The 21877-nt window shown below is 45.3% G+C and overlaps 1 protein-coding gene across 3 annotated transcripts; it reads right to left on the bottom strand.

Annotated features, from left to right (window-relative positions):
* Positions 1 to 10788: 10788 nt before the first annotated feature.
* Positions 10789 to 21379, bottom strand: ZFP3 (ZFP3 zinc finger protein). Of its 3 annotated transcripts, none has more exons than XM_057715776.1 (3): positions 21190 to 21379; positions 19013 to 19159; positions 10789 to 12738 (listed from the first exon to the last, which is right to left on the bottom strand). In XM_057715776.1, exon 3 carries the CDS (start codon positions 12728 to 12730, stop codon positions 11219 to 11221), a length of 1512 nt encoding a protein of 503 aa, XP_057571759.1. In that variant the 5' UTR covers positions 12731 to 12738; positions 19013 to 19159; positions 21190 to 21379; the 3' UTR covers positions 10789 to 11218. The 3 variants fall into 3 exon arrangements, with proteins under 3 accessions (XP_057571759.1, XP_057571761.1, XP_057571760.1); XM_057715778.1 differs by having other exon boundaries at positions 19017 to 19159; XM_057715777.1 differs by lacking the exon at positions 19013 to 19159.
* Between the last annotated feature and the right edge of the window lie 498 nt (positions 21380 to 21877).

The raw sequence follows: 21877 nt of genomic DNA, 5'->3' as shown, positions 1-21877 counted from the left end.
GAGTTGCTGTCTGTTGGAGTGTGTGTCCGACAGGAAGCTGCTGTGGGAGCACACAGGAGAGAAGGTGCAGCCGGAGCTCAGTGCTGCAGGTGTGGTGAGGAGGGTTAGCAAAGAAGAGGGGGGAGAGGACAGGAGGGGAGAGGGGCAGAACGTGAGCACGCAGAAAGGCCAGGAAGGGTGAGGGAACATTTTCTGGTGTACTTGTTGAACTGAGTGCAAGGAACAGAAAAGGCCGGACACATGAACTGAGGTTTAGCAGCTGCCACAGGCCTTGCATGCCACCTAAAGGATTCTAAGAGGACGGGAAGCTGTTAATGGAGAGTGACACCAGCAGGTGTTCACGTGTGTGCTTCCGAAAGATGATTTAAGCTACAGTGTGGGAAACAAACCTTAAATGTGTTTATCAGGAGGTTGCTGGGGTAAGTCCAGAGTTACAGCGTGGCTGCCTAAACTGAGGTAGTGGCACAGAGATGAAGAAGAGGAGATGGGTTGGAAGCGTATGAAGCGGGCAGAAGCCAGCCCACCTTCCTTCCTTAGACTCTAGTTCTACTTATGCTCCAAATAGTAGTGCTAGACTTTCCTGGTGGTGCAGTGGTTAAGAATCTGCCTGTCATTGCAGGGGACACGGATTTGACCCCTGGTCCAGGAAGATCCCACATGCCACAGAGCAGCTCAGCCTGAGTGCCCTAGAGCCTGCGAGCCACAACTACTGAGCCTGCGCACCTAGAGCCCGTGCTCTGCAGCAAGAGAAGCCACTGCAATGAGAAGCCTGCGCACCACAGCTAAGAGTAGCTCCCGCTCACCGCAACTAGAGAAGACCCATGCTAAGCAACGAAGACCCAACGCAGCCAAAAAAAATTAGTAGTGCTTATGGTTCCAAGGTTCCCTCCCAAGAACCTCAGGCTCTGTCCAGGAGCTCTACTCCTCAGCCCTTTCCAGACACCTGCCTCTGCACGCCCCTGAGGGGACCTTGAGCAGCTGTTTGGGCCAGCCTCTTGGGTCCTGGTGGCAGAGGGGCAGCCCTATGGGCAGTGTGGGCTGGGGGTCAAGGAGAAGAGCTGCAAACCAGGGAGTAGTGGAAGGGGCCGTGGCAGAGGGCTGGGCTAGGCAGTCAGTCAGCCTAGGGGCCTTCTTCTCTTCCTCCAGGCAATGAAAACTCATGAAGCAGTTTCTCAGTCTCACTACCCACCTTGTAATAAAATATTACAGGTGAAGAAAGAGACTAAAAGAGATTTCAGACTTTTCCCAAGGTCACATAACTTCCAAGTGGCAGAGCAAAAATCAGAACTTAAATGTGGTTTTAAACCCTGTGCTCACACACAGAGCTCAGGTTGTTTACTCAACAAAACTACAAGGAAGTGGAGCTTGTTGCATATCTAACTCAAAGTGTGAGGTGGGGAGAGCCACATTCGCTGTTCTGGTCAGCACTGCTGCCTAGATAGGTGGGTGCTTGATCTGAGACCTGACTTTTTCTGCCGGCCTGGGACCAGGGCAAAATTAAATTATTTCTATCCTCCTAATTGCATAATGGAACAATGAAAAGGATGGTCTTTATTTCAAAAATGAAAACAGCCTTGAAAGAGGCCGGTCACCCACAAAATCAGCATAAATGAGAACCTTAGAGATCAAATTAACAAACCTAAATACATGATAGGACGTCTGCTTCTGGCCATGGTGGAGTAACAGGGACTGGATTTACCATCTCCTCTTAAACAACTCAAAGGCCAGACAAGCGTATGAAACATACATTGGACAACAGGCAGTGCAGGACGGGGAGAGAAGTGAGTTGAGTCCTAGGATTGGCCCAGCTTCCTGTCTGGAGAGAGTTCCCAGGCTGCAGTACAGAGTGGGCAGACTCCCTGAGTGGAAGGCACAGAACTGAGAATTCAGAGAGGCTGAGGCAGAACACAGTACCTGAGAGGAGAGCAGAGCTCCAGAGATCTGCAGGAAGTTCCCCTCAGTTCTTCAGCTAAGGACTGATTAGCACTTCTGTGTGAGGCAACTACCTGTAGCCAGGGAAAGAACCTCTGGGAAGAAGCAGGTAGAATTCTTGGAGCTCACACAGGTCTGGGAATAGTCTATGTTCTAAAGAGGCAGAGAGGAGAAAACTTGTAATACACAGGGCATCAGGCAGAGCCCTCCAAAGGGTATTGCTTCAGTGATGGGCCAAATTAGCACTAGAGCGCTGCTCTGTCCCACCTGACAAAGCATAAAATCAAAGCCTCAAAGGAATCAAACTCTTTCTAAATAACTTCCCTGCGCCCCAGTACAAAGCTCAAAAATATGTAAAGGAATTATATTTAAAAAAAAAAAAAAAGCACCCAACAACATACAATTTACAATGCCTGGCACCCAAACAAAAATTAAAGGCAGGCAAAGAAACAGGAAAACATGACCCATAATGAGGAGAAAAATCAATAGGAATAGATCCAGATATGGCACAGATAATTATTAGACAAGGATGCTGAATGAAGCTATTATACTCCCTATGTTCAAAAAAGTAAAGGAAAACATGAGCATGGAGAGAGACAGACCCAAACTGAATTCTAAAGATGAGAAATACAATGTCTGAGACGAAAATTATACTGGATAGAAACTACCCAAAATGAAATAGATTAAAAGTACTGAAAAATATAGATGAACAGAACATTGATAAGTGAGCTGTGGGACAACTTTAATCAACTTCCTTTATGTGTAATTAGAGTCCCAGGGGAAGAAAGGGAAAAGCAGAAAAACATCTGAAGAAATAACAGCTAACAATTTTCGAAATTTGCTGTAAACTATAAATCTATATTTCCAAGAAGCTCAATAAACACAAAGCAGAAGAAACATGAAGAAAAATACACCAAAGCACCATCAAAATCAAACTACTTAAGGGACTTCCTAGGTTGTTCAGTGGTTAAGAATCTGCCTGCCAATGCAGAGACATGGGTTCGATCCCTGCTCCAGGAAGATCCCACATGCCGTGGAGCAACAAAGCCCATACACCACAACTATTGAGCCTGCGCTCTAGAGCCCATGAGCCACAACTATTGAGCCTGTGTGCCACAACTACTGAAGCCTGCGTGCCTAGAGCCCATGGTCCATAACAAGAGAAGCCACTGCAATGAGGAGCCCATGCACCACAATGAAGAGTAGCCCCCACTCACCACAACTACAGAAAGCTCGTGTGCAGCAAGGAAGACCCAACTCAGCCAATAAATTAATTAATTAATTTAAAAAATCAAACTACTTAAAACCAGTAATGAATACATAGGCAGCATAATTGGCTGAGATACGGACTTTCACTTTAGAAACAAGAACTGAAACTTTTAGAAGTAGAATGAAGATTGACTTTTTAGGAAACCTAAAGGCTGTAAGCACTTCACAATGGAATTCCCACTCGTAAAGGAAGAAATCTGTGATAGACCTGCACACACAATACTTTTGGTTTGACAAAGAAACAGTGTTATAAATGGTAATTAGATTCCCATGTGAACTCACAAGGGCTACTTAGTATCCTAAAGGTAGATGAAATACTGTAAATTTAAGATAAATCACAGCAGGAAATAAAAATAAGTACAATGTAGTGGTTAGGATGCAATTTTTATTCTCTTTGAATTATAATGCTTGTGAGAAAACATCTTTAACTTGGGGTAAATCAGAGGAGAAAGAAAGTGGGTAAAGGAGAAAAAAACTGCATGTATCACGCTCCTACTATACACCAAGCAGTGGGCTTTGGAATATATCATTTGTATTATAGTCCCACAACCTTGAAGGGTGGGCATTTTCCCCACTTTGTGGATGAGGACATTGAAATTCAGGGAATAACCAAGATTAGACAATCCCTGATGAATTCTGAAGGGACTTCTGGGTGTGTCTGGGGTCTTTACAGACTGGTGGCACTGGTTATCTGCTTCAGCTTGTCTTAAAAACAAATGGCTAGGGACTTCCCTTGTGGTCCAGTGGTTAAGACTCCACACTCCCAATGTAGGGGGCCCAGGTTCGATCCCTGGTCAGGGAACTAGATCCCTCATGCCACAACTAAAGATCAAGCGTGCTACAACTAAGACTTGGCACAACCAAATAAATAAAATTTTTTAATGGCTACTTTTTCCTTGATTCACTTGCATTTCCTGCATGATGGCTGTTTCTTTGCCTGATTGGAACTCATTTCTAGCTTAAGAATGGGGCCACGTGGCATAGAGAGAAAGAAAAGAGCATGTTTTCCTGAGGTACCTGAGCAAATATTGTAAGAAAAAGAGAAAAAGAAGCTCTCCCCCACCTCTCCCTCTCTCCCTCCCTTCCTTCTTTCCTCTTTCCTTCCCTCTCCCTCCACCCTGTGAGGACACAGTGAGAAGGTGGTCATCTACAAGTCAGGAAGAGAGCTCTCACTAGGAACCAAGTTGGCTGGCACCTGTATTTGAAGGACAGAACATCCAGCCCGCAAGGTTCTGCTGTAGACCATGAGGCTCCCAGGATATGGTTTGCACTGCAATAGATTCTAATTCTTTCTAATAACAAGCCATTTCAAAACTAATTTTCAAAATTATCCCGAGCATGTTACTACATTTGAAGAAAACATAAGCCTGTGATGATGCTGAAGCAGCTGCAAAAGTAGGAATACTGAATCCCAACAAATACGTGTAAGACATAGCTCACACGAAGAAAAAAATATATCCGAGAAGGTGGAAATCATGTGTAAAAAACAGAAATGAGATCAAGTAAACAAAGGTTCTTATGAAAGAAAGATTTTGAGGACGGTACAGGTGAAATATATGATTTGGGTTGGTTTGGTTTTGTTTAGGTGCTTGAAAGTCTCAAGGAAAAGAGGTGTGTTTCAAGCAATCTGTGGCTATCTTGTATTTGAGTAAATTGTATAGTGGATCAATTCCCTCAGCTAAAGAAAGGTTTTGGTTCACCTGTTTAACGTTTTACCTGTCCCCATGTCACATAAAGGGATACAATTTAGAGCAGCAGTCCCCAGCCTTTTTGGCACCAGGGACCGGTTTCATGGAAGATAATTCTTCCACGAAAAATGGGATGGGGAGGGATGGTTCAGGTGGTAATGCAAGTGATGGGGAACGGCAGATGAGCTTCGTTCATTTACCCGCTGCTCACCTCTTGCTGTGAGGCCCTCTGCTGCCAGGGGTTGGGGACCCTTGATTTAGGGAATTCCCTGGGGGTCCAGTGGTTAGGACTTTGCAGTTTCACTGCCGAGGGCCAAGGTTCCATCCCTGGCCTGGGAATTAAGATCCCACAAGCAGCCCGGCAGGATCCCCCCCCCCCCCGCCCCCACCTGGAGAGAGAGAGAGAGAGATACAATTTATATGAGGGGTGATATAGGTCTTTAATGCCATCACCATCATTATTTTAGGGGATAAAGGATCTGCATTTTTTTAAAAAAAGGACAACAAAGGTACTACGATGCTACATTTGGTTAAATTTCAAATGTCCAATTCATCATTTATGGCCTCTTCTTTATTGAATTCACTCACTGATTAATTTTTGAGTGGCAAACGCTGGGCTGAATGTGGTACACTCTTCTACAGCAAGGTAGCCCTGTCCTCAAGGAGCAGGACAAAATGAGCTGACACAAAGGGCATTTCCAGTCTAGGGACATCGGTAAAAAAGAGGAAAGCTCAGAGCAAAGTTTCAGGTCGGAATGAAAGTGTCCTGCAGTGAATAAATCCCCAGATCGCTGTGCACTGCGGATGCTCTGATGCTGAAATTAGTGAGAGTTCTGACCAGAGGTTTTCCCACATTGGTATTCAAAGGGTCTCTCCAGTACCAGTTTTCTGATGAACTTCAAGGTGGGAATTCTGCCTGAAGGTGGTTGTTCGTTACATTAGAAGGGTTGCTCAGCAGTGTGAACTCTGCTGCAGAGAATCTCGGCTCCAGCTGACCGCAGGAAGACCTCCCTGGTCTTTCCCACATTCGTTGCACTCCTGGGATCCCTCCCACTTAGGAGTCAACGGCGTGGAGTACAGATTGCAGTTCTCCTGTGACTAAGGTTCCGCCCCGTCCCCACCACAGCCCAGCTCAGCGAATGCCGACATATCGGGGGCACAGAAGCATTTTTCTCCTTTCTTGATGATTTTTGGGGTAATCTGCCGGAACTGACCCAGACCTCCGCCCACTCGAACGCATAACCACGTTTCTTCTTAGCAAAAGACCTCAAATGACCAATTCTGCTGGGCCCCCTGCGCTCATTCCCTCCATATCTGTCTTCTTACTCCCTCCAGCAGCCTCAGAGGACAATGCTTTCTTCCTTCTTTCTGAAGCCAAACCTGCCTTCTGTACCTTAAGTACGTCCTTTCCCAGTGCCACTAAATTAAATTTTAATAATTAGTTATTAGATAAGTATCTTAATAGGCCTGGTTGGAAGTCCGAAAGAACCTGGGCCTCCGCAAGGACTCCATAAACATCTGGGAACGGCAGAATAGATCCCACCCTGGGACGTGAAACGCCCTCACGAACCACAAATCACGGCGGCCTGATTCACACCAGCCTGGGTCCCAGCCGGCGGACGCCCCTGGACTTGATTTCGGGGTCAGCGGCGCGCAGCGGCCCACGCTCGGGGCCCTCCGGGCTCAGACCCCGGCCCTCACTGGTCACCAGCAAAGAGGCACCGCCGGCCTCGACCAATCAGCGCGGCGCGCCTCCCCCGCCCCGCCTGCGCACAGACTGGGGTCGCCCGGCTCGATGCGGCTCGTACCTCTGGTCCCCGAGGCAGTGGCGGCCGAGAGCATTCGGTGACTTCTTGGAGGTTTGGCGGTGCCGGCAAAGTTGGGTCCACCGATGAAAACACTGCCTGCAAAGAGTGGTACAAATCAATAAAACGTCAGTGTTCTCGTCGGCGGCACCGCAGCAGAGGTGCGAGTCGCGGCCGCAGGTGCGAAGCCCGGGGCCGGAGACAAGGACGTGGCAGGGACGGCCGGGGGTGGAGAGGGGCGAGCTCGCGTCCTGGGGGTCGTGGAGGGGGCCGCGCCTGCCTCGTCGGCCGCCGCTCCCCAGCTCTCAGGGAGGAGGCGGGCTCCCTGCTCCGTGGGAGAACCGAAGCCTTCTCTCCAACTCCCCCCACCCACCCCACCCTCCGCCGGGCGACCGCTAACTGCACAGTTCAGGTCACTACCAGCCTCACAGCGCTTAGCCCCAGAGGCTCGCACGGCTCCCATCGCGTCGCAGGCGCTCAGCAAGTGGTTGATGAATGTACAGGGACCCGCGTTATTGAGGCCCCCTCCCTAGGTTATCACCAGAGTCGGCCGGCCCCCACGCCCCGCTTAGCACTGGATTTTACTGAGGCTCCTACTCCTGTCCACTTTCAGGGGTTCACCCAGGAGGGTAGTCTTGGCATAGCTTCATCCCCAAAGCTGAGGGATGTGATGAGGGAGAGGTTATTGCGGGTTACTTGGTAATTTGTCTTATAGGTAAAAGATTGATTTCAGGAACGTGTAAAGGACTACAGGGGTCCAAAGATGGGTTTCAGATGGTCCATGAATTCCCTGAATTTGCATGCACATTTTTCTAGGCAGAGCTTTCCTGAGTCTCAAAGAAGATCCTGGACCTAACAAGGAAACCTGCCTTGGACCAGCAGTCACTTAGGAGAACATGTTCAAACAAAACAATACAATAAACACCAGCCCAGGAATCTCAGTAAGATTTTTTAAGAATCCAGAATATCTCCCCTCCACCCCAACCCGCACAGCGCAGCTCGTGGGATCTTCATTCCCTGACCAGGAACCCTGCCCTCGGCAGTGAAAGCCCTGAGTCCTAATCACTGGACCCCCAGGAAATTCCAGATCCAGAATATCTTACATTGTTGTTAATCATGAAAAACTGTATCTATCTAGATAAACAGAGTAGGTAACATTTGACCTGTTAAGAAAGATAAAGGATCTCACCAAGCAAAGCAGATCAAGGACAGAGTGAACAGCTTATGCAAAACCAGAAGCTACCAGAGCACATATTGGGGTACTAAGATGAAATTTATAGGATGGCAGAAAACTGGCATACAAAGTCATATTAAGACCATAACGAAACAATGTACTTTGGAATATACATTAGAAAGGCATCAAATCAGTACAATTGTAAAGAAATACTTTATTTACACTGTTAGTATACCAGTAAAATTGTTTAATTACGGAAAGATGAAAATGTACATGGACAGATCTGCAAAAATTCTGGAGTACTTCTGGGTATTTTGGTAGGTCTTTGAGATTGTGAGGCCTGGTATTTTTAATGGGTGTAAAATTAAGAAAATTCACATCTTTTCTTTCCTTGATAGAATTCTACTTGCACTAGATTATGACTACTAGTTTTAATTGTATTATGGTCAGATTTGGCTCCCAAGAAAATCAAAGTGGGGGGGGGGCGGGGGACAAGGAAAAGAAAGAAATCTTTCTCAGCTAGCTGGGTGAGAGGTGGATAAGGGCAGGGAGTGGGGTTACAGGATATGTGTATGGTGTATGTAACAAGGTGAAAATAATTTCATCCACCAGAATTCCTCTTGGGAAAGCACTTGATCAGGCACAACAAAAACTGGTCACAAAATTGCCTTCCAGTGTTAACTGAAGGGGTTTTTTGTTGTTGTTTCGGTTTTTGTTTTGTTTTTCTAAGCAGTGGGTTGAAGAAGGAAATGGAGCTGCGGGGGTGGGGACACTGGTTATCTGCCAAGAAAAAAGGAGCTGAGGTGACAGCGCTGAGAGGGGAGGACAGAGAAAAATCTTCAGTGGCAGTTTGGGCAAGGGACTTCTGAGAACAAAATGTCTAGTAGGATATGAACCCCCTTCTCCACCGCTTACACACCAGAATCTTCAGTAAAGTCCATGTAACTCATAGATTATGTTTGTGTAAGGGGATCCTTCTTGGGGAGCTTGAAGAGGTGCTGAGTTCTATATTAAGGGGTGGCAAGGGGTGAATGTGCAAATAAAATATTCAAACACAGGTTTCATGTGAGAAAGATGTGTTTGCGTATAATTCAATTTGAGCTTGAGCCATGAAAAAAGGAGTAAGAGCACGCTGCATTTGTAATCACCCTATGGAAAGAGGTAAGTTTAAGAACTTCTGCTAAAGTCTGACTACTAGAAACAGAGGTACCTTGAAGGATGTGGAAACTGTGTAATCGTTTTTTTTTAAGTTTTTTTTAATGTGGACCATTTTTTAAAGTCTTTATTGAATTCGTTACAATATTGCTTCTGTTTCATGTTTTATCTTAGCTCCCCAACAAGGGACTGAACCCACAATCCCTGCACTGGAAGGCCAAGTCTTAACCACTGGACTGCCAGGGAAGTCCCCATCAACTGTTCTATTTGTACGGCCCTTATCTCAAGCCAAGGGTATGTGCCTCGGGGGGACACATACTGGGGAACAGAATAAACTCACTTGGTGGGTTTTGGCTATGACCAATTACACTTCCAAGGACATGATTTAAATCCATTATATTCAAATTCATGTAGTAATTAACGGATAGAAAATGTACAAAGGATTTCAAGTAAGGCAGTAATGCATGCACCTACCCACGGCACAGCACTGTGCTTAGGAGCACAGCTCAGGGCTGGGGTCTTGGCTGTGTGATCAGGGGCAAGTTACTTGACATCTCCCCTGCCCCTCACCTTTCAAACTGGGGTAGGAGTACCCACAATATTGATGGTTGCGCAACTCTGTGAGTTAACTAAAAAAGCATTCAACTGAACACTTGAAACAGGTGAAGTTTATGGTATGTAAATTATACCTCAATAAAGCTGTTTTGTTTGTTTTTAAAAAGTGAGTACCCACATCATAGGGAGGTTGTGAAAAAAAATGTAAACTGTCTGGCACTGTGCCTGGCACAGAGTAAAAATTCAATAAATACTAGTGATTAGTATCAGTGTAATAAGGATATTAAAGAATAAAACACTGGAGATATATAAATTTTTTTTAAAAAAGAACAAAGGAATTATTGGGCTGGTTGAAACTTGAGATCATTTAGTTCAACTCCCCTCTTTTTACAGACGAGGAAATTAGGGATTAGCAGGTGAAGTGCCTTATTCAAGGTCTAGTTCTAAGACCAGACCCCAAGCCTGCTGGATCCCCATTAGTGCAATTCCCACTACCACCCACTGCCTCAGAAACATTGACACCAGACAAATTGAGGGTGTGTTTCCTTGAAGAAAAAACATATAAGAGAACACAGAAAACACATGTAAAGATGTTGGAGAAAGAGAATTCCAAGGCCAAGGGCAAACTGAGAAGAGGCTGTCATATCCTGGCCTATCAGGACCCCAGCAATGGGGCCCAGGTCATGAGCGCTTAAGTGCTTTGGCCAGGCAGAGCCCTGATCAGTTAGGTGAACCCGCTCATCACTGTGGCCTGGTGCCTGGAGACAAGGAAGCTGCAGTCCTCTTTGCTATTTCCTGACACAGGATCTGTCAGCAGGAGCAGGAGCTGGGGCCAAATGTGAATGCAGCAGAGTTCTTGGGAGCAGTCAGTCTGAGCAGCCCTGAAGTGGGAAATAGCTGCGGAAGAGCTGCTGCTGCCCATGCCGAGTAGTCTGGCCTCACTTGTTTATCCCCTGGCCTTGCTAATCAGCCCCTCTGGATTCTGAGGGCCTTATTTACAATCCTGTAAATTGCCTGTCAGTTTCCTCCATGGTGGCACCCTCTTCAGAGGACTGAGGAAGCCTAGCAGGAGATGGGAAATGACCCAAGCTTCCCACTTCTTCATTAAAGCTGCCATCTTCTAAGGGAACTTGATAGCAAATGTGGAAGATTTTGAAATTAATAAAAGCTTACTAAATTCCGATGCTCAACAGTGGAAAAGAGAGAGGTATATCTTCCAGGCCATGACTTTAACATTTCAGGGAATAATATTCAAGGGGTCGACACTGTCATTCCTAGGAGGTGATGGAATCACGTTCCTCTATTTTTCCTGAATAGTAACAATTTGGGCTAGATGGCTGGTACACACCCCTAATGTTATGTGATCCACTAGTGGGGTGGAAGGAAGGGAAGGAAAAAGGGACTAGAGGAGAATTAAGGCCTGAAACAGCTTTTATGATTTAACTCAGTACATGGAAACTTCTCAATGAATAGTGCATAAAAGTGCCTCATCCTTTTGGACCGACTGTTTAAATAAAAATCAGTAAAAGGACAGAGGAGGTTCTGTCCGTCCATTCACTTGATCTGAGAACTTGGGGTGCAGATTAAGAACAATAAGTCTGACTTCAGCTTTTCCACAGAAGGCTTTCCTGTTTTGCAGGTCATTCCATACAGTGAACACTTTGATGTCGGAGGAGGTGAGAGCTCCGACTAAAGGTCTTCTGACATTCTTGGCACTCGTAAGGCTTCTCTCCAGTGTGAATTCTCTGATGTATGATAAGCTGAGAATGCTGACTGAATGTCTTCTCACACGTGTTACATTCATAAGGTTTCTCTCCAATGTGAATTTTCTGGTGGAGAAGCAGCTCAGAGTTATCCCAAAAGGTTCTGGCACATTCATTACACTGATGAGGTTTCTCTCCAGTATGAATTCTCTGGTGGACAATAAGGTGAGAGGTCCGCCTGAAAGCCTTTCCACACTCAAAGCATTCATAAGGTTTCTCTCCAGTGTGAATTCTCTCATGTCTAAGAAGTTCTGAGTTCCCCCGAAAGGCCTTCCCACATTCCTTACATACGTAGGGCTTCTCACCAGTATGAATTCTAATATGTCTAATAATCTCTGAGTTCTGGCCAAAAGTTTTCCCACATTCATTACATTCATATGGTTTGTCTCCTGTATGAATTCTTTGATGCCGGATGAGCTCAGAACTCTGACCAAAGCCTTTCCCACATTCGTTACACAGATAGGGTTTTTCTCCAGTGTGAATTTTCTGGTGTCTAATAAGGCCTGAGCTATGCTTGAAGGCTTTGCCACACTCATTGCATTCATGATATCTTTCTTCTGTATGAATTCTTTGATGCTGAATAAGCTGTGAGCTAACCCTAAAGGTCTTCCCACACTCATTACATTCATATGGTTTCTCCCCAGTGTGGATTCTCTGATGTAGTATAAGGGCTGAATTTTGACTGAAGGCTTTACCACATTCTTCACATTTATAAGGTCTCTCTCCAGTGTGTATTCTGTGATGGTGGATGAGATGTGAACTCTGAATGAAGGCCTTTCCACATTCATTACAAGCAAAGGGCTTCTCTCCAGCGTGAATTCTCAGGTGCCTTCGAAGGCTTGAGTTAGTTCCAAATGTTTTCCCGCATTCTTTGCATTCAAAGGGTTTCTCTCCACTATGAACTCTCATATGCTGAATAAGATGTGAGTTCTGATTAAAGGCTTTCCCGCATTCTTTACACGTATGAGGCTTTTCTCCCACAGAACTTCTATGTGTTTTGTTAGGTCCTAAGTTCTCTATGAAATTTTGGCCGGAAGTAGCAAATGTGCCAACTGCCTCTGCCATAGCATTTCCCTGATATGTGATCAGATTTGAGCTGGGACTGCGGACTCGCTCACCCTCATTGTCCTCCAGGTCTTTCTCACCTGAGGGTGATTTCTTAAAGATAATCAACCCTGATGCAAAGTCTCTCTCGTCAGGAGACACGTGCTCCAGAATCTCTTCTGTGGACTCTCCAGAATGCCCTTCCAACATGTCTTCTTCACACGCTGCTCCAAACTCATGACCCTGGCAAACCACCTTTGGAAGTTTTTCTAATATTGCCCCATGTAGCTCAGATTCTTCAGAAATTTCTTCCTTGGGAATTACCTCCTTGTTCTCAGTCCCCATCTCACAATCTGAAATGAGAGAGGGTAAGTCTGTGAAGTGGCTGTATCACAACTAAATGAAGCCAACACTAGGGAGTATGAAGCTTAACATGGTCTCACAGCTGCCAAAAAAAGCACTCTCTGTATCTAGTGAGATTACAGGACACTGTTGAAAAGAGAAAGATTTAGGATTATGGTAGACATGCTACACAAACAGCAGATGCTGACTGCAAAGAGTAAGAGAAATTATCAGAGGAAGAGATTTAAGGAGAGAAACAGGAAATGGATGGTAAGAAGATGCTGATAAAAGTTGCACAATACCAACAGTGAGTTGGGGCAGAACGTGAGGTTGGTAATGAAAACATCTAAGGAAAATTGTGGCCATATTAATTGATGGTATATGGAAAAGGTTGGGAGAGGGACAAAAATTACTACTATAACTTCTGGGTTTATAGAGGAAGTAACCAGAAATGAGTAGCAAGAAGCATCTTTAGCCCAGTCCTGTGGTGCTCACCAGCTCTACAGAATAGGGGATTGTATATGCTGTAGGGTTACCCATTCAAAAGCTTAACATGACTTAGCTATAACGGGCACAGAAGTAACCACTCTTGGCTCCCTTATATACGAATGAAGTAAGATTCTAGTTTAATTTTCTCCAGATGGTTACTAAATTGTATCAATACCTAATTTTCCCTACTAAGATGAAATGCCTCTTATACCATAGTCTAAAATTCCATATATATATCTGGGTCAATTTCCAGACTCCATTCAGTTCTATTGATCTGTCTATTCCCTCTCTAATACCAAACTGTTCAACCTACTGCAGCTTTAAATTTTTTAATATGTTAGAGAAAGTTCTCTCTCAATCTTCTTTTTCAAATATTTCCTGTCTATTCTCATATTTTTCCAAATAAATTTTAGTATAATTTTGTAAGATTTCCAAACTTACCCTGACGTTTTTATATCCATTATGTCTCTGCATGTTTTGTCTTTTAGTGAGCTCTTCTTATATTTTCTAACTGGTTGTTATTATGTGTGTGTGTGTGTGTGTGTGTGTACACAAACATATATATAGGGTTGGCCAAAAAGTTCTTTTGGGTTTTTCTGTGAGTTCTTATGAAAAACCCAAATGAACCTCTTCGTCAACCCAATATATACACACACACAGCAATGCTGTTGATTTTTACTTACTAATAATATAATTGGTCCCTTTATGTAATTTTCTTAGCACCTTTATAAATCTTAAAGCCTATACTTTTTTAAAAAACTTCTAAAAGGCTGTGTCAAGGATTTTTAGTTGTCTATCCCAATCGCCACTCTTCCCACCTCATTAGCAACAGAATAATGAATTTATTTTTGTAGCAACAAAGCTACCTAAAGAAAGATATTCTCAAGCCTTCTTTGCAGCTAGATTTGGCTATGTAACCAACTCTGGCTAATGAGACAGTAAAATGCAAATGACAGCACAAGGGACTTCTGGGACTTCTTAAAGGTGAGGGGATACATTTCTTCACCCTCGTCTTCTATGCCGTGCCTGGGGCATGAGGTGATAGCTACAGTGCCATCTTGGACTGTGAGTACAGCGGCTTACCCTGGACCAGAGCAAGAAGGAACCTGGGTCTCTGATGACTCTGTGGAGCTGCCACACCAGCCCTGGAATGCCTGCCTTGGGACTTCTTTTATCTAAGAAAGAAACAGGCTTTTTCTCTGCCTAAGCCATTATGGTTTTTTAACTTCTGAAGTCAAACTTGTTCCAAATTGGTACAATGGCCTTGGGGATTTAGCTGTCCCCTCACAGAAGTAAGGTCCAAATACCGGGGAAATAAGCCCAGGTTCTGTTCAATCAGAACCAGGAGCTAATATTGAAGAGAGGCCCTTTGCCTAGGGCAGTGCACCTGTACACCACAGCAAATCTGAGGGATATAATCCTCCCATTGATAAAAGTGTTAACTGATTTTCAAAGGGGAGTGGGAAACTATGGGACTTCATCCTTACAATGCAGAGTCATGGAATGGTTTTTAAGCCAATGAATGACACAGGACACAGTTCATAGTCAGATCAGCATTTCAGGTAGATGCACACGAGTGGCCATTTAGTGGCTGAATCAGAAAGCAACAGACCAGAACATAAGGAGATCAGTTAGAAGGCTGATGCGGTCATCAAGGCAAGGGGTGATGAGATGTAACAAAGGAGTGTGAATGAAGAGGAAACAGACTAGAGAAATGTTTGAGAGGACAAATTCTCCAATACTTGGGTATGATTGGATATAGGTGTAAGGAAGGTGTAATTAGATGGATAGTGGTACCACCAAGGTTGGAAATATTGAGGAGCAGCTAGTTTAGGAGGGAAGATGATAGATGAGCTCTGCTTTGGATTAGATGAGTTTCAACACCTCCATACAGAAGTATCAAAGAATCAGTCAAAACATATTGAACTAAAGCTTAGAGCAGTTAGGACTAGAGAAACAGACTTGCGAGTACTCAGCATAGACCATAATGCATAGACTGTGAGAACTGTCGGACAGTGAAGACAAAACCTAGAAAGCCAAAGCCAACATTGAAGAGTACTCCAGTTAACTTCCACGTTCCCCTCCAGATCTTCAACTTTTCTCCACCCTACTCTCTGCCCCAGAAGGCTAACCCACACGGCGCTCATCAACAGGCCCTCTGGCTTTCAGTTGTGTTCCACCAATGGGGAGCCCCAGCAGGAGGCGGGAAGGAGGGAGGAGAGTGAGGTCAGAGTATTTGTCCTTCTGGCTCCTTCCTATGAGGTCACCTTGTGCTCCTGATGTCCCTCAATTGAAGTTTATTGCTCCTCTCAAGGAGTCTATCCTGCCCAATTGTCTCTGTGGGTTCCAGGTCTCCTACCTCTTGTCTCTTCTGGCCTGGGGCTAGTTACTACTCCGCTATTGCCAGTCCCAGCTTCCTCAATACCCTGCCCACACCTACATCTTTTATAATTAACTTCTTCGCAAATAAGCCCTACTCAAATTACCCTAATTTGAGCAAAGTACCTGTTTCCTGATAAAAGGGGTAGGCAGAGGAAGAGAAGCCTGCCAAGAAGAGAAAGAATGGTTGGTGAAGTAGGAAAAGAACCCGAATACAGTGTCAAAGAAGCCACCAAGGCAAGGGCAGAGGGAATTATAAAGTGTTACACGCAGTTGATAGATCCAGTAGGATAAGAACTGGAAAACATCTGCTGGGACAACTAGGTGGTCACAGATGATGTGAGAACAGAGTCAGTGGAATGACAGAAGCAGAAGCCAGGTGGCAGCAGACTGATTAATAACTTTGCTGCTTCTTTCAAAAAATCTAGGTAAAAGGAGAGGACCAAGATGGGCAGTAGTGTAAAAGGTCAAAGATAGTCAAAGAAGGATTTTCTCTGATGATAGAGATGTGACCATCCTTATATTAGAAAGGATGGTGCCAGCAGAGAGAGAGGTTCAGAGGGAAGAAAAGATGAGATTAATGAAGAAATGAAGATCCTGAGAGGCAGGAGAGACTGGGGTCAAGTGGTGAGGGAAGAAGAAAGGGGTGATTTTGGGGTGCCCTTTGTACTGCCCTTTTTCTCTGCCCAGCCCCCAGTCATCCACAGGATCATACCCTGGGGCCTCCCTAGTCACTCATGGGTGCAGCCCTGCTAAGCCCTCTTCCCTGACACCTGGAAGGAACCTGATCTCTTACTGGAATCCTGAAGTCTTGGAAGCTCTTTGTGCTACCCCTAAAAATGACCTGGAATCCTCTTCAACTTTCCCCCACTCGGCGCCTTCTCTAATTTTCCCTTGGAATAAGGGTAGACATCCAAAAACTGCATTTCTCCTTTTCATTGAAATTTTTGAAAATTATAGAAAATGTGTACCTATATAACTGTAAGAATCCACTGTAGAGAATTTTGCCATCTTCTTCATCCACGCTACTGAGTTAGGAAGCACTGTCTTAAATAAATCTCTCTCTAATGCTCAGCCAAGAACAAGTTCCACAAGCTTGTATTTCAGTCCCTATCTACTTCTGACCCTCTCTCTGGTCTTTCCTTTTCACCATCATCTCTCCCATAGTTACTTCTTTTCCATCACCTAGCTCCTTACAAAGTCAGCATTCATAAAACCCACACCATATGGAAAATCACGTGTCCACAGTAAAACAAGATGCAAGACGCAGAAGTCAGGTGTATATATCTACCCCCAAGTTCAACACCTGGTTAAAAATTCTAATCCAGAAAGCCTTCCCCAACTAAATTTGGCCCCTTCTGATTATTCTTTTACTTTGCATTTCACCAGTGACACAATATTAATGCCATTTGTTAAATATTGTTTTGTTTTATAGACACCTTCTCATATATAAATCAGATCCTTTTGGTTGATGTTCCCAGAGGCATAGACACACATTAGACCTCGTCCTCATATGGAAACATTCCACTACTCTCAGCATAAATTCAACTTTCCAAACATAATTTCCTATGTTTCTCACTTCTTTACTTTTCTAAATCTGAAATTAGCTGTTTCTGGAGAGAGAGAAGACAGATGTGCCATCTGAGGAGGAGGCTGACCCCTCCTGGTCCTGGGTCTGGGGGCTGACAAGCATCTACTGGGTCTCCAATAGTTCAGGATAGGGTCTTCAACTCTGCAGATCTGCATTGTTTTTTCAATGCACTCAGACATCCTCATTCACAAAATACTGATGCATAAACCAAACATCCACCTATCAATTAACCATGAGAAATAAAACCTTGAAAGGACCATACACCTATTGGGGAAAAGAATATTAAAAAAGAGTGGATATAAGTACATGTACGAGGGTGAGTCAAAAATTATCCGCACTCTGGCTGTAGAATTTACAGAGGTTTTAATATAACTAGAGTGCAGATAGTTTTTGACTCACCCTGATATAACTGATTGACCTTGCTGTACACCTGAAACTAACACAACACTGTAAATCAACTATACTCCAATAAAAGTTTTTAAAAAGAGAAAGAAAGAAAGAAAGGGAAAGAAACCATACTGCCTACTGAAAAGCCACATTAACACACTAAAAATTGTTTAGCAGGCTTGCAATCATACCAGGAAGATTTTTTTTTTTAACGAACAATCCTTAAATAATGATTGTTGGCCTGGAATTAGATTAGATGCAGAAAAGTCAACTGGAAAATCTCTAAAAATACTAACTTCCAGGCCCCACCTCAGACTTCTCACAGTCAGAATCTCCAGGGGTTGGTCAAGGAATGTGTATTTTTTAACAAGTGCCCAGGTGATTCTGATGCCCTACCAGGTTTGGAAACCACTGTGTTAGACAGTCTGAGTGACTGGAGTTATCTAACTTTCAATCTGGTGCACCCAGATCGCACCTACCCAAGGTCTGGTCCACCAAGAAGATCAACACGTGCAAAGTGGCAGGATTACAGATACACTAGCAGTTCTTGCTCTGACTTCTTTTTTCCTACCCTCCAGCTTGACACCCCTCACCCCAACCCCAACCCTAAACTTCTGGGAGCAGACAGGGAATATAACACAATTGATGAGATCACATTTCCGTTACTTTTATCAGACTGACCCTAGTTACTGTGACTGGACCTGAGTTTGCCCAAACTGCCTAAATCAGAGTTTACAGCAATCTCTTGGGATAGCAACATCCCGTAATCCTCTAAAATTATCTGCCCAAAAACATATTGTGATTTTTAGTAAAAAAATCATTACATAATCTATCAGCTGACAGCCTGACTAGGTCTTTTTAAAATGTTGAAAGCAAAGATTGGGACTTGAGTTACAAAAGGTCCAAGAATCATTTACTTTCTCAACAAACTATCCCTCTGTCTGGCACGCCAGAGGTTCTTCCACCGCAGAGTGATACACCACAGTAAAATTAAGGAGGACATGGTGAGAGTATGTCTTTCTTTTGTAAAGGAGGAAAAGAGCAATCGTGAAAGAGGAGTTGGAAAAGAGAAACCTAGAGGTCACAGGCCCATTCTCAAGCACATTGGTGGTAGGCAAGGGTACAAATGAAGTCAAGGAACTAGAGAGTGATTTCCATTCAACAATCCATGTACTCACAGATGTTACAGAAAACGTGGACCCCCACCACAGACGTCATTTGAAGACTATTGCACTACAGCATTATGGGCAGAGCATGGGGTGAGCAAAGCCTCAGAGGCTAGGAAGTGCAGGAGGAACAAGAAAAGGAACAGAAAGAACATTCTGATCTCAACGCAGCATGTGCAGAGTGGGGTAGATAAGGAAGGAGAGAAGATAAGTGAGGATGCACTGACATTTGGAGAGTAATGACGAGCGCTTACTATGTGCTAAGCAACTTACATACATTCTCTTGTTACACCCTTACAACCTCCTGCTGAGACAAGTACGCTGGAGGCCTCAGTGTAGAGAGGAGCCAATCAGCCCATCGGTGTGCTTTCCTGACTTTCTCCAGCAACACTTTTGACAGCTCCAGAGCAGGCTGGGCATCTGGGGACACATGTGGTAGAAGAATGCGAGAGTGAGGGACTTGAGGATGTTAGCCAGGACACAGCTGAGATGACCAAGTGAGACAGGGAGGCAAATGAAGTGGGCGAAGGAAGGAGGAGTGGAGGTTACAGACAGGGTGAAGGACGTGGCAAGCACATGGAACCAAGGGCAGGAATCTTGCAAACTGGCGTGAGGTTTACTTTTGAAATGTCAAAATTTATAATAGACCAAAGCAATATCCTTTGCAACTATTCAAATTCATGATGAAAAAATGATGAAACACTTTGGATGTCAACTTACAAACGTGTAAGGAGATACACAAAGCTTTTCAAATTACTTTATGGGCTATTTGAGAAAAAAAAAAAATTGCAGTGGCCTTGCTCTCTTTGCAGGAGATCTGACCTCACCTAAGAGCTCCAGGAGTGAGTCCCAACTAAGTTAACCCAGTCAAGTTAATACCATTCCCCTCGCAAGTGACTGTTCAAAACAGTAGGGACTGGTTCAGCAATGGATAAATGCCTTCATCTGGATCAGTGATACTCTGAGGAAGTTCACTGGGAGCTCCTGGGAATAGTTTCCTGCCATCCTGAGAGAACCACAGAAGAGACTTCTATATATTGTTGCCTGGAACTGCTGCTGCCATTTCACTACCAGCTGTGGATGAAGGCAGGACGAGATGAGAAAACTGGGGGGAAATGGAGCCAGGGCCACTAGATTCAGTCATTCCTGAAACTATTTTCCCTCTTGACTTCCAGTTATGAGAGCTTATACACTTGTATTTTTTAAGCCAGCTTGAGTTGTGTTCTGTGACTTAGAGACAAAAGCATCTTAATTCATAAAAATACTTCCCCTTAACTTCTGAAAGGTCAGATCCTATTAAATATTCAATATCTAAGACAAGGATCACCTCCTCCCCAAAGTCTTCACCAACATCTGCAGGAAGGAGGTTCTCTCTTTGTCCTCTAAACCAGCATTTCACTCACCTCTTTCTTTGTACTATAGTTATCATGTCGCTGCCTGTTCATTGCTCTCCAATAGCTACAGAATAAAACTTCTTCACATGGCTCATCATGCCTTCCTGGTCAGGCCCCTGTCTCCCTTCCCATCTCCTGTCCCATGCACTTAACAAACACCTACAAGACTCAGCTCAAACACGGACAGTCCCCTCTGTTTTCTTCCCTGTCCCTAAGACTCCTTCACCTTGTTGCAGTTACCTCATTGTACTTTTAGTCTATTTTCATCTCTGCTTCCTTCTTTGGACCATGAACAAGGATGATGTTCTATTCATCTTGATATTCCCAGTGCCAAGCACATTTCGGGTACCTGGTAAATAGCTGTTAAATGAATTTGTGTAAATGTCTTGTTTACATAAAGAATCTGTGATACCCTTGAGGACTAATTGGATATTTCATTCATTCTGTACCTAAAGAGCCCAGATCGGTGACTGACACATAGCTGATGTCAATAACTATTTGGAAAAATAAGTTCCTTCTCCCAATCTGAATGACATTTACTTTAAAGCACTGTTCTCCTCCTCTCCTCTGTCCTCCTCCTGGTTCCCACAATCAAGAAGGCTCTATTAGCTCTGTGCTCAGACCTGTCTCCCTTCCGTAGCTAACCCTCCTAAGCCAATACCCCGTCTGCCAGCCCTGGGCACAATCTGCCAGGGGGCCTGAAGTTTCTGACGCTGCCCGCCATTTCGTCCCTGCAGTTTACTTGGGGATGGAATGTCTGAGGAAACCACAGCTCCCATCGGCCCCACGTCAGGACCGAGGAAGGGGGTGTCCCTGCTGCTCCCGCGCTCGCGGCTGACAGGCAGGCAACCAGGGCTGGGACGGGCCCCGGTCGCGTCCAGGGTATGTGCAGGGGGGGACCCGGTGGGGAAGGGGGGTGGAGACCATAAAGTCCAAGGTCACACAGCGAACCCGGGTCAGACACGGGCCTAGACGTCGGGTTTCCGCGGGGCTCGCGGGCCAGGGGTTCGGGAGCCCGGCGCCCTGCGCCCCCGCCGGGACGGAATGAGGTCTCACCTCAGGCGGCTACCACCCCACGCTCGCTCGGCTCGGCCTCCCAGCACTGCTTCACCAGCTCGCTCAGAACCTGCAGCTGTTGTCTCGGTTTCAGGGGCGACGGGCATCGGCCACTTCCGGTACCCGGGCGGCACTCCAGCCAATCAGCGCGCGCCGCACTCCCGGGAGGAACAGGTGGTCGGCAAGCAAGCGCCTCCTCATCTTTCCCAGGCTTGCTTTGCCCCGGTTCGTGCCCTCACCCGAGTCCCATCTCGCTGCTCTCGGCCACACCAGCTCCTTGAAGTGGTCTTGTGAGCCTGGCGATGCCCACTTCAGCCCCAGGATCACTGACGAGCTAGGTCCTCCGAGTTTCCTAGAACGGCTCCAGGGATGCACTTCCGCCCTGGGACTGGCCGCTCTGCGCGCTGCTGTCGCTCCCCAAGCATTGATCTGGACTTGAGAAATTCGAAGTCAGCTTCGCTTTCTCGCCCGGTAGAGATCGCGCGACCCCCTTAACGCCCTAACCTGCATCCCTTATCCTGTCACTCCCTTCCCTGAACTCCACGAGTCTGGTGAACACAGATCCCTACATCCTAGGAACAGGCCAGTCATCTGCTGGGGGCGAAGGGAGACTCGCTCTTGAGGTCAAGGAGGGCTTACTGGAGGGAGTGGTGTTTGGGCTGAAATCTGAAGGTCGAACAGGAACTAC

The sequence above is a fragment of the Hippopotamus amphibius genome, chromosome 17, assembly GCF_030028045.1.
Source record: "Hippopotamus amphibius kiboko isolate mHipAmp2 chromosome 17, mHipAmp2.hap2, whole genome shotgun sequence".
NCBI lineage: Eukaryota > Metazoa > Chordata > Mammalia > Artiodactyla > Hippopotamidae > Hippopotamus > Hippopotamus amphibius.
This window is presented reverse-complemented; position numbering and strand designations above follow the sequence as displayed.

Excerpts from the sequence above, each read along its gene's own strand:
- ZFP3 (XM_057715776.1), bottom strand. The coding sequence starts at position 12,730 with ATGGGGACTGAGAACAAGGAGGTAATTCCCAAGGAAGAAATTTCTGAA.